General features: G+C 48.3%; 1 protein-coding gene across 1 annotated transcript; it reads left to right on the plus strand.

The window, feature by feature from the left end:
- The first annotated feature begins 2,255 nt into the window (after window positions 1-2,255).
- Window positions 2,256-10,868, plus strand: LOC102457510 (uncharacterized). The gene is made up of 2 exons (XM_006138457.4): window positions 2,256-2,404; window positions 7,837-10,868. Exon 2 carries the CDS (start codon window positions 7,858-7,860, stop codon window positions 9,028-9,030), a length of 1,173 nt encoding a protein of 390 aa, XP_006138519.2. The 5' UTR covers window positions 2,256-2,404; window positions 7,837-7,857; the 3' UTR covers window positions 9,031-10,868.
- The last annotated feature ends 5,641 nt before the right edge of the window (window positions 10,869-16,509 follow it).

Here is a 16,509-nt window from a genome sequence, read left to right on the forward strand (position 1 = left end):
GAGCTGTCTGCGCAGTATGAAGCTGAAGGAAGAGCACTCTTCCTTTGACTTTCCTTACTCCTCATACAATGAGGGTTACAGGAGTCGGAGTAAAAAGTCATCCATCTCGACATAATTTTGAAATAATTGCTTGATGGATAGACACGCATTTTGTTATTTCGAAATAATGTCAGTTATTCCGAAATAATGCTGCTGTGTAGATGTACCCTAAGATGCCACAGGACTACTCGTTGTTTCTGAGCTACAGAATATCCTTCACCATATTGGTCAACACTTCTTGCAGGGATACAAACAATACAGACAGCCTTAAAAAGGGGAGAGGATTGGAATATTTTGAAATGATGGATTTTCTAGTGTTGACTTTGTGAGCAATTTTGCAAATGTGACACCGTTAATATATTTGATCCAGAGTGAAATTTCACTTTTTCCAGTCTGGTTCTATGCAAATAAAATTCACCTTAACCCTCTGAAGAAATAACTGTTCCTGCAATGTCCTGATGTAGAAGGTCCTTACATTCATAAAGTTCACTTTGTCAACACAAAAGTTATAGCACAGACTGTTTCATTTTTGGTGAGCAAGGAGAAAGCCTGATTTCTCAGTGGTAGCAAGACTTCCACAAGCAGACAAGATTTCACTCTTCCCTCTGCTTACCAGTGACTAGAGGCAGCAGCAGGCTCATTGAGGAGATGAGCCTCTGAGTGCTACTGCTGTACATTCAACAGGACCCAGGCAGCTGTCTCTGTGTGTAGCATATGGCAAGGCTAGCCTTGAAGGGCCTCCTCCGCCTGATTTGCTAAGTGCTGTGAGGCTCTTGTATAGCTGAGTGTGTGACTCCCTCTGGTGGGGAAAGCAAGCTATGCCCATGTAAAACCATCTAGCACCCTGCAAATTGTATGTAGTTTTACCCTTGCTGCTCAACTTCAGAAAGGATAACCTGCAGCCACATTAATCATATTCATAGGTAGGGATGAGCTCCAGCAAAGAACTCCTCTCCACAAGCACTAATGTATTACCAGAGATGCTGAGCTTATGGTGCTGTGGGTGTTCTGCAGCGCAGGGCTGGGCCTAAAGAAGGTGAGCAATATGCCTTCTGCCGCTCCATCGCTCTCTCCCCTCCTGATTTCTTCTCTCCCATCAGCTCCACCATAGCACTGCCCCCTCCCTCTGGCCCTCTCCAGGCTCAGTACCCTCACTCTGCTCCCCATGGATGGGGCCCATCAGCTTTGGGGATATTTCATCCCACACTTGATATCCTGGCTATCCCCCCACCTCCCATCTCTGTGCCACAGCCCCTCCCTCTCCCAACTACTCCCTCCCTGGGCCTTCAAGGAACCCCCTCTGCCAACATTGCATCACAGCTCTTCTCAACTGCCCCCTCTTTCCTTGTGACATGTTCCTCCTTAGTCTCCCAACCCCTCCTCCTCCCGACTTCCCCCTCCCTGTGCCGCAGACCTTTTCTCTCCCCCCTCCCCATGCCATGGCCCCTCCCACATACAACCCCGCCTCCTCTCCCCCCCCCCCCCGTGCATGGCCCCTCCTCCTCCCGACTTCCCCCTCCCTGTGCCACAACCCCTTTCTGTCCCCCCCCAGTGCCATGGCCCCTCCCACATACAACCCTGCCTCCCCCCCCCTGCACTGCCCCTCCTCCTCCCGACTTCCTCCTCCCCAGCCACTCCCTCCCTGTGCCATGGCCCCTCCCTCACTCAACACACCCCTCCCTGTGCCATGGCCCCTCCCTCACCCACTCTCTCCCTGTGCCATGGCCCCTCCCTCATCCGACCCTCCCCTCCCTGTGCCATGGCCCCTCCCTCACTCAACACGGACTCCCCTCCCTGTGCCATGGCCCCTCCCTCATCCGACCCTCCCCTCCCTGTGCCATGGCCCCTCCCTCACCCACTCTCTCCCTGTGCCATGGCCCCTCCCTCACCCACTCTCTCCCTGTGCCATGGCCCCTTCCTCATCCAACCCTCCTCTCCCTGTGCCATGGCCCCTCCCTCACCCACTCTCTCCCTGTGCCATGGCCCCTCCCTCATCCAACCCTCCTCTCCCTGTGCCATGGCCCCTCCCTCACCCACTCTCTCCCTGTGCCATGGCCCCTTCCTCATCCAACCCTCCTCTCCCTGTGCCATGGCCCCTCCCTCACCCATTCTCTCCCTGTACCATGGCCCCTTCCTCATCCAACCCTCCTCTCCCTGGGCCATGGCCCCTCCTCCCAAACCCCGCCCCGCTCCTGTGCCCCAGGCTCCCACCCCATCCTTGAGTGTGCTACAGCCCCTCCCATCCCCGCCGCTCTTCTCTCTGCCAGCCCGCCCAGGCCATGGCCCCGCCTCGTCCCGCCCATCGCTAAGGCAGGAACGGGCCCGGAGCGGAGCCAGCAATCTCTGCACAACCTGCCGACTGCGGGTAAGGAAGTGTCGCGGGGCAGTCCCGGGGCTACGCGGCGGACTGGGGTCTCCGCCGGGGGGCATGCGGGGGGGGAGGTACGAGCTGGGATCTTCGCCGGGGGGGACATGCGGGGGGGGGGGGGTACGAACTGGGATCTTCGCCGGGGGGGGGATGCGGGGGGGTACGAACTGGGTTCTTCGCCGGGGGGGGCATGCGGGAGGGGAGGTACGAACTGGGTTCTCCGCCGGGGGGGAGGTACGAACTGGGTTCTCCGCCGGGGGGACATGCGGGGGGAGGTACGAGCTGGGTTCTTCGCCGGGGGGGGACATGCGGGGGGAGGCAAGCTGGGGGGGCGGCAAGCTGGGGGGGCGAGGTTGAGCCTGGGTTCTCCGCCTGGGGGATGAGGTATGGACTAGGTTCTCGCTGGGGGGGCATGCTCGGGGGGCGAGATAGGGACTGGGTTCTCATCCCCCGCGAGGAGGGGAGGGGGAGGGAGTATGCTGGGAGGATACTACAGATGTCTGGGTCTAGCACTTTTTGAATTATAATTCACAGACAGGAATGGTGCTCAGCCAAAAATGAACCTTAACTGATTACTATAACCCCGCTATTCTTCAGGGATAGAAAGTAATTTACTGAAACCCACAGATAACTGGGCAAACCTCTACCAACCAACCAATGTGCACAGCCTTAAAAACGAGCCAGTTTGGGGGCTGTATTTCTAGAAGGGAAAGAGTTTCACTTTAACAGGGACTTGTTTTGAGGAGTCTATGGAGGATGGGATGGTAGACTGTAATCATGAAAAAATCGTATTCGGATATTCTGAATTGTAACTGCGAAGTGAAGTATAAGTAACCCCCCTTCCATCTCACAATGGATGAAAACTATAGCAGTTCAAGTCATCCTGACAGATATGCCTGGACTTGTTGGCATAATGGACTATCATGTGTTACTGGAATGTTATGCTCCTACCAATGCACTTGGAAAGAAGGATGGGACTAGTGAGAGAAACATGGAGGGGATGCCAGTTTTAGAGCTATAAAGAGTGGATCCCAAGAAAATTTCACCATTCTAAAGATTATCATAAAATAAACAGCTGGCCCTGTTTGCAAAATGACACGGGCATCCAAAAGCCCAACCGAGTGACTAAACTGGAGAGTTACTCAGGGGGATCCAGTATATGGCAAAATAGTGGTTGCACTTTTTTCCAGTTCTTTAATTACAGTTTTTCTTGGAGTTCATTATTACGAATGTCAAGAGTGTTCATGCCACCACTTAAGGTTACCCTCAGTCCCAGAACTGGTGAAACTGACTGAGTCCTTCCAAATCAAAGGTTCCTGAGCATGAAAGAGGCAAGCTAGGGCATGTTTTCTGAAAGGGAGTCTTGTCTGGTCTTAACTTTTCCTGACGAAAAGGGAAGTGAAATCCCAGAGCACTCATTTCTGAAGAGTCATGTAGCAAGTGGGCCTATCAGAGAGAGGCAAACACAGGAGGAGACAGGGCATTTGTCTGTGGATCTGTTACTTTAGGCTGTGGGAGCTCTGATTTTCTAGTTAAACCCTTCAGGGTCAATGTCGCACTAGGCAGTGAAAACAAGCTTAGGAAAGGAATTACTTTTAAGCACAAATACTTTACTCTTTCAAAGCACCAAAGAAGTACAGATCTGTGGAAAACAAACTTCCGAACACAATATCCTATCCATTTGTCTGATCTTACCACCTGTGTCTCCTGGAGTGGGTCTGAGTCCTTAGGCTGGCAACAGAATGGCCTTGCTTGCTTAGAGAAGCACCTCATATAAAACAGACGGTCTCTTCCCTCTTTCCTCATGCGTGCTGCAAGCTGAAGGAAGGTCCAGACTTCAGCCCCCACCCCTCAAGTTCTGAGTAGAGAGAGAGTCAATCAGTGGCCCTATCAGTAGAAAAAATTATTGTTCCAGTACTGAAGAGTGAGTCAGTCAGTGTTGATGGCCGTCATTGCTCTCTCAGCTTTTCAGATATAGTCTGTCCACTAGGTGTCAAGACTGTGCTAAAAAACAGATGCTCTAATTTAATCAAAGTTATATTCACAAATAGTGTCACAAAACAAAATGGGATTCCTAATGACTCAGACATCTCTCAGTTATTATTACATTACATCCCCTCCTGTCCATCACAGCTGCAGCCCTCGCTTGATACCCAGCCCTTCTCTGAACGCTCTCTGGGTCAGCTCCATTTCAGGTCTGAGCTGGCTTCACTGGGTCAGAGCCATGCACATTATGGAGTTGCAGGACACAAGAACCAGCTGGCTGCAGGGAAGTCAGACATCATACTGCCCTAAAGATGAGGGGTAAAGAAAGGGTGGTGTACTGATGTATTTGCATGCTCCTTACCCCTGACTCACTTGGCAGATACCACAACCTGAGGAAGGGAAATGCACAGGGACAAAGGCATCATAGCAGCTTAACATGGAAATACAGACAAACTCTTGCTGAGCGCAGCAGGGAATCAGGTCTACATGGGATGTAACCCTCCTGAAGCCTCAAGCATAGAAGCCCTGGTCAGAGTCAGGAAATTGAGATGGTCTGGGGATCAGCGTTCCCTCTAATTTTGTCCACCCCTGAGTGGAAAATTTTTTCTTATGTGCACCAATGTGGATATGATGTGCAACACGGAGGTCACGTGCGACACATCACCTTCATATTGGTGCACATAACATTCATGTTGTGGGGGTGGGGCCGAAGGGTTCTGAGTGTGTGAGGGGGTTCAGGGTTGGGGCAGAGGGTTGGAATACAGACATGTGAGGGCTCTGACTGAGGGTGTGGGCTTTAGGGTGAGGCTGGGGTTGAGAAGCTCAGGGCTGGGATAGAGGGTTGGGGTCCAAGGGCTCTGGCTGATAGTAGCAATGTTAGTAAATATATTTTTTGATAAACATGTAACTGCTGCATTTTTTTCAGTGGTTACATGTTTACATGCAGTGGGAGCAGGTGTCTCTATGTACTGTCTTCCACCTCCCTCCTCCCCTCCATGCTGCTGCTGCTTCTCTATAAGGTGGGGGGGTGGGCAGCTCTTTTCAGCTGGCTCCCCCAAGCACCGGCTCCCACCTCCCCTCCACACTGCAAGAAGGGAGGGCAGGCAGCTCCATGGGAGCCAGCATGTGTGTAGAACCAGCTTAAAAGCTGGCTCCCCATACCTATTGACTTCTGCCTGCCCTGCCGCCTGTGATACAGAGGCAGCAGGGGCTTGAGGGCTCTGCAGGAGCCTGTAGGTGCAGGAAACTGGCATGAAAGCTGGCTTCCTGTATGTACTGCCTCCTTCCTGGCCCCTCACCCTCCAAGCTGTTGCCTCTCTATCAGAGGCAGCATGGGGCAGCAGGCGGTTCTGTGGGAGCCAGTGCTTGTGGGGACCAGCTCCCACCTGCCCTCTTCCCTGCGCTGCTGCTTCTATGGGGGGCAGCAGAGGGTGGGGCAGGCAGCTTTCTGAGAACCAGTGCCCATGGGAAGCAGGCTTAAAAGCTGGCTCCCCATGGGCACTGGCTCATGCACCAAGGGGAGGTGGGGGCATGTAATGGTTAGGTTTAACTGATGAGTCCATGGTGTGGTGTATGAAGGCACGGACTCCGGCCGGTGCAAGCACGAAATCATTTTATTGAAAGATTACAACTACCTTTATACCCTTAAAAGTTTACAAACTGCTTTTTCCCAAACTGCTTTTTCCCAGTCACAAAAACAGCATTCTCGAAGGTCATTGACTTAGGCAGATGTTGTTATTGTTGGCTCAGGACTCTTGCTTGGTTTTGTCCTTGGGACGCTCTGTCATGCGGCCAAAGCACTATGCTTGCTGATTCTCTACACACAGTTATCGGTTAATCATGCAAACAACTACACACTAACATCACTAGCTGGGAGTGCAAGTCTTGGGCTAGAAATGAGGGGTTTGGGGTGGTAGAGAGGGGCTTCAGGTTTAGGGAGGGACTCTGAGATGGGGATTGAAGTGCAGGAGGGGGTACAGGTTCTGGGCTGTAGACTTTGGGGTAGAGCCAGGGCTGATGCCTTTAGGTCCAGGAGGGTGCTCAGAGCTGGCGGGCGGATGGCTGAAGGTGGGGCAGAGGTTCGGGTCTTGGGCTTACCTGGGAAGCTCTGTGCTGGGGCCAATGGAGAGGGGCTTCCCTTTGCCGACTGCAGCAGTTCAGTGCTGTGGCCAGTGAAGAGGAGCTCCCCTTTGCTGGCCGCAGCAGCTTAGTGCTGGGGCCAACAGGGTGGGGCTCCTTTCTGCCAGCTGCAGCAGTTTCAGTGCTTTGGAAAGAGATCTCTCCCCGCTACAGCCCTGAGTCCCTATGCACAGCTTAATGAGAAGCTACTCGGCCACACAGCTTAGGGAGAACTATGCTGGGGATGTACATTCCACCATTCATGTTATTAGTGGTTCTCAATCCTGCTGGAAAGGTATAACAAGTGGGGTTCTGCAGGGGTCTGTTTTGGGACCGGCTCTGTTCAATATCTTCATCAACGATTTAGATATTGACATAGAAAGTATGCTTATTTAGTCTGCAGATGATACCAAGCTGGGAGGGGTTGTGACTGCTTTGGAGGATAGGGTCATAATTCAAAATGATCTGGACAAATTGTAGAAATGGTCTGAGGCAAACAGGATGAAGTTTAATAAAGACAAATGCAAAGTGCTCCACTTAGGAAGGAACAATCAGTTTCACGCATACAGAATGGGAACGCATACAGAATGGGAAGCGACTGTCTAGGAAGGAGTATGGCAGAAAGGGATCTAGGAGTTATAGTGGACCACCAGCTAAATATGAGTCAACAGTGCAATGCGTGTTGCAAAAAAAGCAAACATGATTCTGGGACACATTAGCAGGTGTGTTGTGAGCAAGACACGAGAAGTCATTCTTCTGCTCTACTCTGCGCTAGTTAGGCCTCAGTTGGAGTATTGTGTCCAGTTCTGGGCACCGCATTTCAAGAAAGATGTGGAGAAATTGGAGAGGGACCAGAGAAGAGCAACAAGAATGATTAAAGGTCTAGAGAACTTGACCTAGGAAGGAAGGCTGAAAGAATTGGGTTTGTTTAGTTTAGAAAAGAGAAGACTGAGAGGGGACATGAGAGCAGTTTTCAGGTATCTAAAAGGGTGTCATGAGGAGGAGGGAGAAAACTTGTTCATCTTGGCCCCTGAGGATAGAACAAGAAGCAATGGGCTTAAACTGCAGCAAGTGAGGTTGAGGTTGGACATGAGGAAAAAGTTCCTAACTGTCAGGGTGCTCCAACACTGGAATAAATTGCCCAGGGAGGTTGTGGAATCTCTATCTCTGGAGATATTTAAGAGTAGGTTAGATAAATGTCTATCAGGGATGGTCTAGTCAGTACTTGGTCCTGCCATGAGGGCAGGGGCCTGGACTCGATGCCTTCTCAAGGTCCTTTCCAGTCCTAGTATTCTATGATTCACCTTTCTCTTGTGCCCACGCAGTGTGACCCCTGACACTGAACAATGGGAAGACCCAGGAAAAACCCTGACAGCACAGCCTCACCTCGCCAGGCTGCAACTGTGCCTAAAGCCACCCCAGCAGCACCCCATTCCTCTGCCTCCTCTACCCAGACCAAGAGGACACCCACAGCCAGCCGACCTAAGAGTGCTCAGCCTTCTGGGAGCACAGACACCAGCAGGGCACAGCCAGACAAGCCAGCCAGCAGCACCACTGCCAGAGGAACAAGGCAAACAAGAGTCACTGCAGCACATGGCAGTGATCAAGGAGACACCAAGATAAGCTACAGAGCAACAGTTAAGAACCCCTCAGTGACAAGTAGTGGGCAACCACGTTCCACAGCAGTTAAAACACCTGCCAGGGCTGACCCCTACCTGGGAGGGAGTCAGTCCAGCTACTCTCAGGCCAATACCACTGCCAAGGGCAAAACAAGCAAATTCTCCTCCCTTCTGACAAGTGAAGATGTGGCGAAGGTGGAAAGAGAAACCCGGGGTCAGAGGGATAATCCCAAGTGGCATGAGTGGCGGGAAAACCGTATCACAGCTTCAGTCGCACCCAGGATTGCGAACAGCAAGTTTGTCAACGGCAAGAGCTCAGAGGTGCCCCAGTCTTACCTCAAGGCCGTGGTGAGTTCTGGTTCCAATGTGCAGACACCTGCCATGTCCTGGGGCACCAGAAATGAGAAGAAGGCAGTGAAGGCATATGAGGAGCTCCAGTCGAGGAAGGCGGGTAGGGCTGTGAAGGTGGAGGAGTGTGGCCTCTTCATTCACCAAGGGAAGGAGTGGCTTGCAGCCAGCCCAGATGGAATTGTCAGAGAAGCAGACACAGGGAAGCCACTGGGACTACTGGAGGTCAAGTGTCCCTACAAGCACAAAGACAAGACAGTGAAAGAGGCCTGTAAGGACAAAGCCTTCTGCCTGGAAGTGGATGGCGAGTCCTACTCCTTGAAGAAAGATCATCCCTACTACACTCAAGTTCAGTGCCAAATGGCAACAACAGGCTTTGAGAAGGCTGATTTTGTGGTTCACACCAACAAAGATACAGTCATCACTTCAGTGGACTTTGATGCAGAGTTCTGGGGGAAAACTGAGCCCAAGCTGGAGAAGTTCTACACAGAGGCTGTGATTCCCCACCTGGAAGAGAAGAGAAGCGACTCAGTTTGGGCTAAGGAAGAATAAAGTAATGGGAACATCTGGCCACTTCCCCACCATGATTTCTGTCTCCCCTAGATGCTATGATAGATGTTTAATGAGCTATCTCTGGTTCTGCCCTAGCAGAACTACAGGAACCAGAATATGCCTGCTGTGGCATGGTTTACATCTAAAAATTAAATCTAACTAGCTAGTTTTGTGCCTTATGTAGTTATGTCTTCTAATGAGCTAGTTAATGCTCAATGCAGGAAGCATCTCCAGTACAGCAGTAGCAGCTGTAATATAGATATTGCTTGAAACTGGACTCTTCCTTCCTATTTAGATTGTAAGCTCCATGGGGCAAGGATTGTATCTGCCATTGTCTCCTAGAGGAGTGGAGACACGGAATGATTTGATGGTTCTGTTCCAGTCCTTAGCTTTTAGTGCTCTGGGACCAAATTGATACCGTTTTTGTGCAGACAAATTCACTATTCTATCTATTACTGTCCTCTCTGAACATGTTCCAGTGCCTGGCAGCTGCTGCAAATTATCCTGTCTCTGGGGAATTAAGCGGATCTGTCTGTGAAATGGTCTAGTTCAGGGTTTACAGATAGAAGGTGGGTGAAGTAATCTCACCCATTTTGCATCTCTCTCATTTTAGGACCAACATAGTTAAAATAAAACTGTATAGCTCAAGGTTGTTGGGGAAGGCAGAGCTAGATTCCAGTTAATGATCTGGGCTGTAAATTCAGAACCAAACTTGAATTTTAGTTCACCAGTCCTTGCTGCTGTCAGTGGCAAGTTTGCCAAAGATCAAACAAAAAGTATGGGGTAGCTGAACTTGTAATTTATGGGCCCTATTGTCAGTTCAGCATCGCACAAAGGGATAATGTGTTCTGCTTTAGATGGGCTGTTGTTTCTTCTCTTGCCCTTTCTGTATCTTCCCTCACAACTTCTTTCCCATAGCCTGTTAAAACAATTAACTCATTAACTGCTTACATTTAAAATGTTTGCAGATTTGGAGTCCACCTCTCACCCATGAAAATGTGAATCATAAGCACAGATGTGTGACTGATGTGGTTCATCCTGCCCACCCCATTCCAATGCCTGTCCTTTTTGCAGCCTTTTGAGAGACCCTGGTGCATGCATACCGTGACTGTCCCACATTGCAGACACTTTCCCCCCTCCTCCTACTTTTATGCTTTTGGCTGCACTTCTGCCCTCGACTTACCATTTACACTCACCCCACCCATGGCCCCACAAAATGGCCATCTAGAACACCATGGAGAGCGAGTTGGCTGAGGGAGTGTTCTGCAGCTGTGGGGCCTACTTCCTTTACACACTCTGTTCACTTGTCCTGGCATAGTTCCTCTGGACAGCATCCACTGGTTCCCTCAGCACCTTCGATGAACAGTGGGCACTGTCCGGAGTTTTCTGTTCGGTGTCTCCTTCAAGTTCCCTCTTTTTGACCTTCACAGCAGACCCTACTTTTTAATTTGTTGTCCCCCATATTTATTTAAGTCACCAGCTTAGTGGTTTGTCACCCATAGGCTGAGGGGAAGGGCCTTCAACTGTCCGCTCACTTCCCCGGAACCCAATAGAACCCCCTAAGAATATGAAGGGATTACATCTCAGAGCTACTATTTCAGGCTTTCTGCAGATGCAGAAAGATAACTGTTTTTCAGATGTGAACCAATTATACTTACACAGCCACGAGATCCCCAGAGACACTTTAAATGAAAGCTAATTTTTTCAATAGCTAACTCTGCCATGTATGTTCCAGTAGTATGTAGAGCAGCCTATGTCTTTGAAATTACTTTTGATTAATCCAAATTGCTCCTGTTTTGGAAAGAAAAGTACCCAAATAAAATATTCATATTTGGTGATTCTCTTGTGATTTGTGAAGGAATCCAGTTGTGCATCTATAACTAACATAAGAACAGCCATATTGGGTCAGACCAAAGGTCCATCTAGCCCAGTATCCTATCTGCTGACAGTGGCCACTACCAGAGGGAGGGATCACAATAGGTAATCCTCAGATGATCCCTCCACTGTCACCCACCTCCAGAGAAACAGAGACTAGGGACACCATTCCTACCCATTCTGGCTAATTGCCATTGATGGACCTAACCTCCAGGAATCTATCTAGCTCTTTTCTGAACCCTGTTAAAGTTTTAGCCTTCTCCACATCTTCTGGCAAAGAGTTCCACAGGTTGACTGTGCGCTGACTGAAGAAAAACTTCCTTTTGTTTTTTTTAAAACCTGCTGCCTATTAATTTCATTTGGTGATCCCTAGTTCTTATATTGTGGGAACAAGTACATAACTTTTCCTTACTCACCTTTTTCATACCAGTCATGATTTTATAAACCTCTATCATATCCTCCCCCCCCTTTAGTCTCCTCTTTGCTAAATTGAAAAGTCCAAGTCCTTTTAATCTCTCTTCAAATAGCACCCGCACCAAACCCATAATTTTTGTTGTCCTTTTCTGAACCTTTTCCAATGCCAATATATCTTTTTTGAGATGAGGTGGCCACATCTGTACGTAGTATTCAAGATGTGAGCATCCCATGTTTTTATATAGAGGCAATAAGATATTTTCTGTCTTATTCTTTATCCCCTTTTTAATGACTCGTAACATTCTATTTGCTTTTTGACTGCTGCTGCACACTGAATGGATGTTTTCAGAGAACTATCCACAAAGACTCCAAGTCCTGTCTCTTGAGTAGCTGTAGCCAAATTAGGCCCCATCATATTGTGTATATATAGTTGGGATTATTTTTCCAGTGTGCATTACTTTACATTTATCAACATTAAATTTCATTTGCCATTTTGTTGCCCAATTACTTGGTTTGGTGAGATTGTTTTAAAGCTCTTCACAGTCTGCTTTGGTCTTAACTATCTTGAGCAGTTCAGTATCATCTGCAAATTTTGCCATCTTGCTGTTTACCCTTTTCTCCAGATAATTTATAAATACGTTGAATAGGATGGGTCCCAGGACAGACCCTTGGGGGACCCCACTAGTGTTACCTCTCTCCACTCTGAAAACTTCCCATTTATTCCTACTCTTTGTTTCCTGTCTTTTAACCAGTTACCAATCTACGAAAGGACCTTCTCTCTTATCCCATGACAACTTACTTTACTTAAGAACCTTTGGTAAGGGATCTTGTCAAAGGCCTTCTGGTAATCTAAGTATACTATATTCACTTGATCCCCCTTATCCACATGTTTGTTGACCCCCTCAAAGAATTCTAGCAGATTAGTAAGGTATGATTTCCTTTTACAGAAACTATGTCGACTTTCCCCCAACAAATTATATTCATCCATGTGTTGGGCAATTTTATTCTTTACTATAGTTTCAGCTAATTTGCCTGGTACTGACGTCAGACTTACGGGTCCGTAATTGCCAGGATCACCTCTAGAGCCTTTTTAAGTATTGGCGCGATGTTAGCAATCTTCCAGTCATTATGTATGGAAGCTGATAGTTCCGCAATTTCCCATTTGAGTTCTTTCAATGCCATCTGGTCCTGGTGACTTGTTACTGTTAAGGTTATCAGTTTGTTCCAAAACCTCCTCTAATGACACCTCAATCTGGGACAATTCCTCAGATTTGTCACTTAAAAAGAATGGCTCAGGTTTGGGAATCTCCCCAATATTCTCAGCCATGAAGACCAAAGCAAATAATTCAGTTTTTCCGCTATGACTTTATCATCTTTGATTGCTCCGTTAGCATCTCGATTGCCCAATGGCTCCACTGATTGGTTAGCTGGCTTCCTGCTTCTGATGTACTTAAAAAACATTTTATTATTACTTTTTGAGTTTGTGGCTAGCTGTTCTTCAAACTCCTTTTTGGCTTTTCTTATTATATTTTTACACTTATTTTTACAAAATTTATGGTCCTTTCTATTTTCCTCACTAGGATTTGACTTCCACTTTTTAAAAGATGTCTTTTTATGTCACTGCTTCTTTTACCTGGTTAAGCCACAGTGGCACTTTTTTGGTTCTCTTACTGGGTTTAATTGGGGATATACATTTAAGTTGGGCCTCTATTATGGTGTCTTTGAAAAGTTTCCATGCAGCTTGCAGAGATTTTACTTTTGTTGCTGTACTTTTTAATTTCTGTTTAACTTCCTCATTTTTGTGTAGTTCCCCTTTCTGAAATTAAATGCCATAGTGTTGGGCTGCTGAGGTGTTTTTTCCCACCACAGGGATGTTAAATTTTATTACATTATGGTCACTTATTTCCAAGCAGTCCAGTCATATTTACTTCTTGAACCAGATCCTGCGCTCCACTTAGGACTAAATCAAGAATAGCCTCTCCACTTGTGGGTTCCAGAACCAGCTGCTCCAAAAAACAGTCATTTAAGGTATCAAGAAACTCAGGGGAGTGGCTAGGGCACTGCAGTGGGGGGGACTTGTTGCCGGCAGCGGGTGTCTGCTCTCACACATAAGAACAGAATCCCCATTTTGAGCTGCTTGCATTAACATACGTGCCTTATAACAAGTTAGCTCTGTCCTTTCATGTTGAAGCTCCAACACTTAGTGTCAGGCCAGCCAGCATCACCTTTTCCAACTCTTGATCCAAGATAAGCTTTTTTGCAAACAATTTTTTGTTCTTGGTGTGCTGAAGTCAAGCTATATAGAAGTTGCTGGAAAAGACAGAGCAATTCAAGAGTAAACTGTCTTACCTCCTTGTGGTTGGTATCCCCACTCCTTCTGTCATCTAGAAATGCCTGGGAATCAGAGAAGTGGGATGAGGCTCATGGGCAGGGGGCCTGTTCCAGCCTAGTGGGGCCTGCAACAGGCAGGGGATTCTTCTACCTAGCTAGATGCAAGGAATCAGAACATAAGTGCTACTACATAACTAATCTGCAGTTATCAGTGTTCCCTGTAAGCTGTGCACTTGTGCAGCTACTCGAGAGATTCCAGTGCTGCCCAGCTAATTAGCAGAACCCCCCCAGTTAGATTGTGTTTCCACTTGTGGTGCACATTTGTACATGCCTTGGTGCACATAAACATTTTATTCTGCACATGGGAAGAAAAAATGCACATGGATGGAAAATGAGGGAACATTAGCCACATCCATACCTGCTGATGTGGATATCTGCAGCTCCTTTTTGCAAATGCAGATATAAATTTTGTATTTAGAAACTCTTCAAATCTGCAGATATCCGCAGGTATCCACAATTTTTGCAGATGAACAAAGGGCTAGCTAAAATGGTAAAAGTTTTCTCTCAAGACAATTAAATTGCTTCTTAAGGAACTCTGGGATCTTAGAGAGCAGCCTCCAGCACCCACATCTTTCAATACAAAAGGATATGAAAGCACTGGAGCCAAGCCCAGCCGGCAGGAGAGCTTTTATCTGAGTGACTAGAGATAGATCAGATGGGTACAGGCTGCCATTTACTTCAGGCAGTCTGTGCTAGCCCTCTAAGCTCAGGGAGAACTCATGGTTGTGAACCTGAGTGAACACCAGGGCTACGTCTAGACTGGCATGATTTTCTGCAAATGCTTTTAACGGAAAAGTTTCCGTTAAAAGCATTTACGGAAAAGAGCATCTAGATTGGTGTCGTGAGAATCACAGGTCCGATGATAAATACCCAAGGGGGAAAGGACAGAACCAGGTAGACAGTTTTATCAAATAAAAAATATTTATTTATGACAATGGTGAATTTATAGTATTTATTCTAAGATTTTTAATAGACCGTGTTAATAATGGATTTACAGTATTTATTATATTTATTCTATGGTTTCTAGTAAAATGTCAGAGATAAGGATGGGAATGGCAAGGGGAATAGTCTCTAATCTTAAAATATCCAACTACAGTAATTAATAACAGTGATAACTACAAACTCTTATGTACTACCCAAAAACAACTACAACACTAAGCTTATACAACAGGAAAAAATCAAATCATACATACCAACTTACACATCACACGGAACATTTCACAGATATCGGTTCGGTTGCGAAGGCCTTGGTTATGCCTGAGAGTCGGGGGAGGTGGCTGGTCGGTTGATCAGGCCGGCAGCACTTTGAAGTATACGAGAAGGCACATGAACTGTGCAATGGGTATTTATCCCCAAATCTGCACATCGCTTTCCCGCACTTGCATATTACCATATATAGCCCAATGGTCACCAAATGGGGGGGGGTCTGTTCCCAGGGGTAGGGCCGAAACTGTGCAGGTTTCATGCGACCAGGTAAGCCCTGCAGTTCTCACACCAAGGTGACGGGTGGGAGAGTCTGAGGCTATTTTCCCCTTTTCACACCTTTCCTTTTTTCTAAAGGCAATAGTATGCAGGAAGGGTGCGGCCGGTTTCTCTCAAGGAGTAATGCAGCCCACAATAACAAGAGGGGCCTGGCCAAACTTTTTTTACTGGGGGGGCAGTTTCTTTTCTCTAACAATTAGCACGGACCCTTTTCCGCAAAAGCACTTTTTGCGGAAAAGCGTCCGTGCCAATCTAGACGCACTTTTGTGCAAAAAAAAGTCCCGATCGCCATTTTCACGATCGTGGCTTTTTTGCGCAAAACAAATCTGAGCTGTCTACACTGGCCCTTTTGCGCAAAAGGGACTTTTGCCCGGGAGCAGCATAGTATTTCCGCAAGAAGCACTGATTATTACATGAGATCGTCAGTGTTCTTGCGGAAATTCAAGCGGCCAGTGGAGACAGCTGGCAAGTTTTTCTGCAAAAGCAGCTGCATTTGCGGAAAAACGTGCCAGTCTAGGCGCAGCCCAGGGGTGTGGAGGATTCCTTCCTGCTGGTCTGCAGGCATCTAACACTTGGAGCTACCAAAAAGGCCAACTCCCCCGCCCCTTGCACTCCACTCTGAAGCAACAACAAAGAGCAGAGCAGGCAGCACCAATTCCTGCTCCCCAGAGGGGAAAGTTCATGAAAGGCACTGAGGGAAGCCTGGGATTTCTCCAGCCTGCATCCTGGTCAAAGCCCAAACCCAGAACTTTGACGCCACCCAAACCCCCACTTCTCCAAAGGCTCCAAGAAAATCACCCCCAGGTGGGGGGGGGGGGCGGACACAGCAGCCCCTCCCCCCCACAGTTAATGGCGAGAGAGGCAGAACTCACGGCTGCTGAAAGCTAATCCCCCCCAGCTAGAGACCTTACCCCCCCCCAGCTCCCACACAAACCCTACTGCCCACCCCTCCCCCCACAGCTCCCCTGCGCACGGTCCTGACCCCTCCCCCACCGGCCGCCCTTGCCACTGAGAGGCTAACACTTTCCCGCTCCCAGGGGGCGGGTTGCGCGCTCTCCAAGTGGGGGGGGGAGAGTGCGCGCGCGAGCGAGACATGGTCACGTGACGGTTTCGGTTTGTTGAGGCCGCTTTTCCGCGGGCCTTTTTTTGGGTGTTGTGCTTCCACCCTGCCCCGCCCCCTGCCTAGCGTGACTGACGAATCCCCGCCCCCGCTACTGCCTCGCAGCCAATGGCTTGCAAGGACTTCCAAAAAGCAAAGTAAACGGAGGCATCTGATTGGCCGGTCCAATCCCGCTCACTATTTTGTTTAAAAAAAAA

Source organism: Pelodiscus sinensis, chromosome 10 (genome assembly GCF_049634645.1).
Source record: "Pelodiscus sinensis isolate JC-2024 chromosome 10, ASM4963464v1, whole genome shotgun sequence".
NCBI lineage: Eukaryota > Metazoa > Chordata > Testudines > Trionychidae > Pelodiscus > Pelodiscus sinensis.

What these genes read in the sequence shown, in the direction of transcription:
- LOC102457510 (XM_006138457.4), top strand. Translation starts at nt 7,858, where the DNA reads ATGGGAAGACCCAGGAAAAACCCTGACAGCACAGCCTCACCTCGCCAG.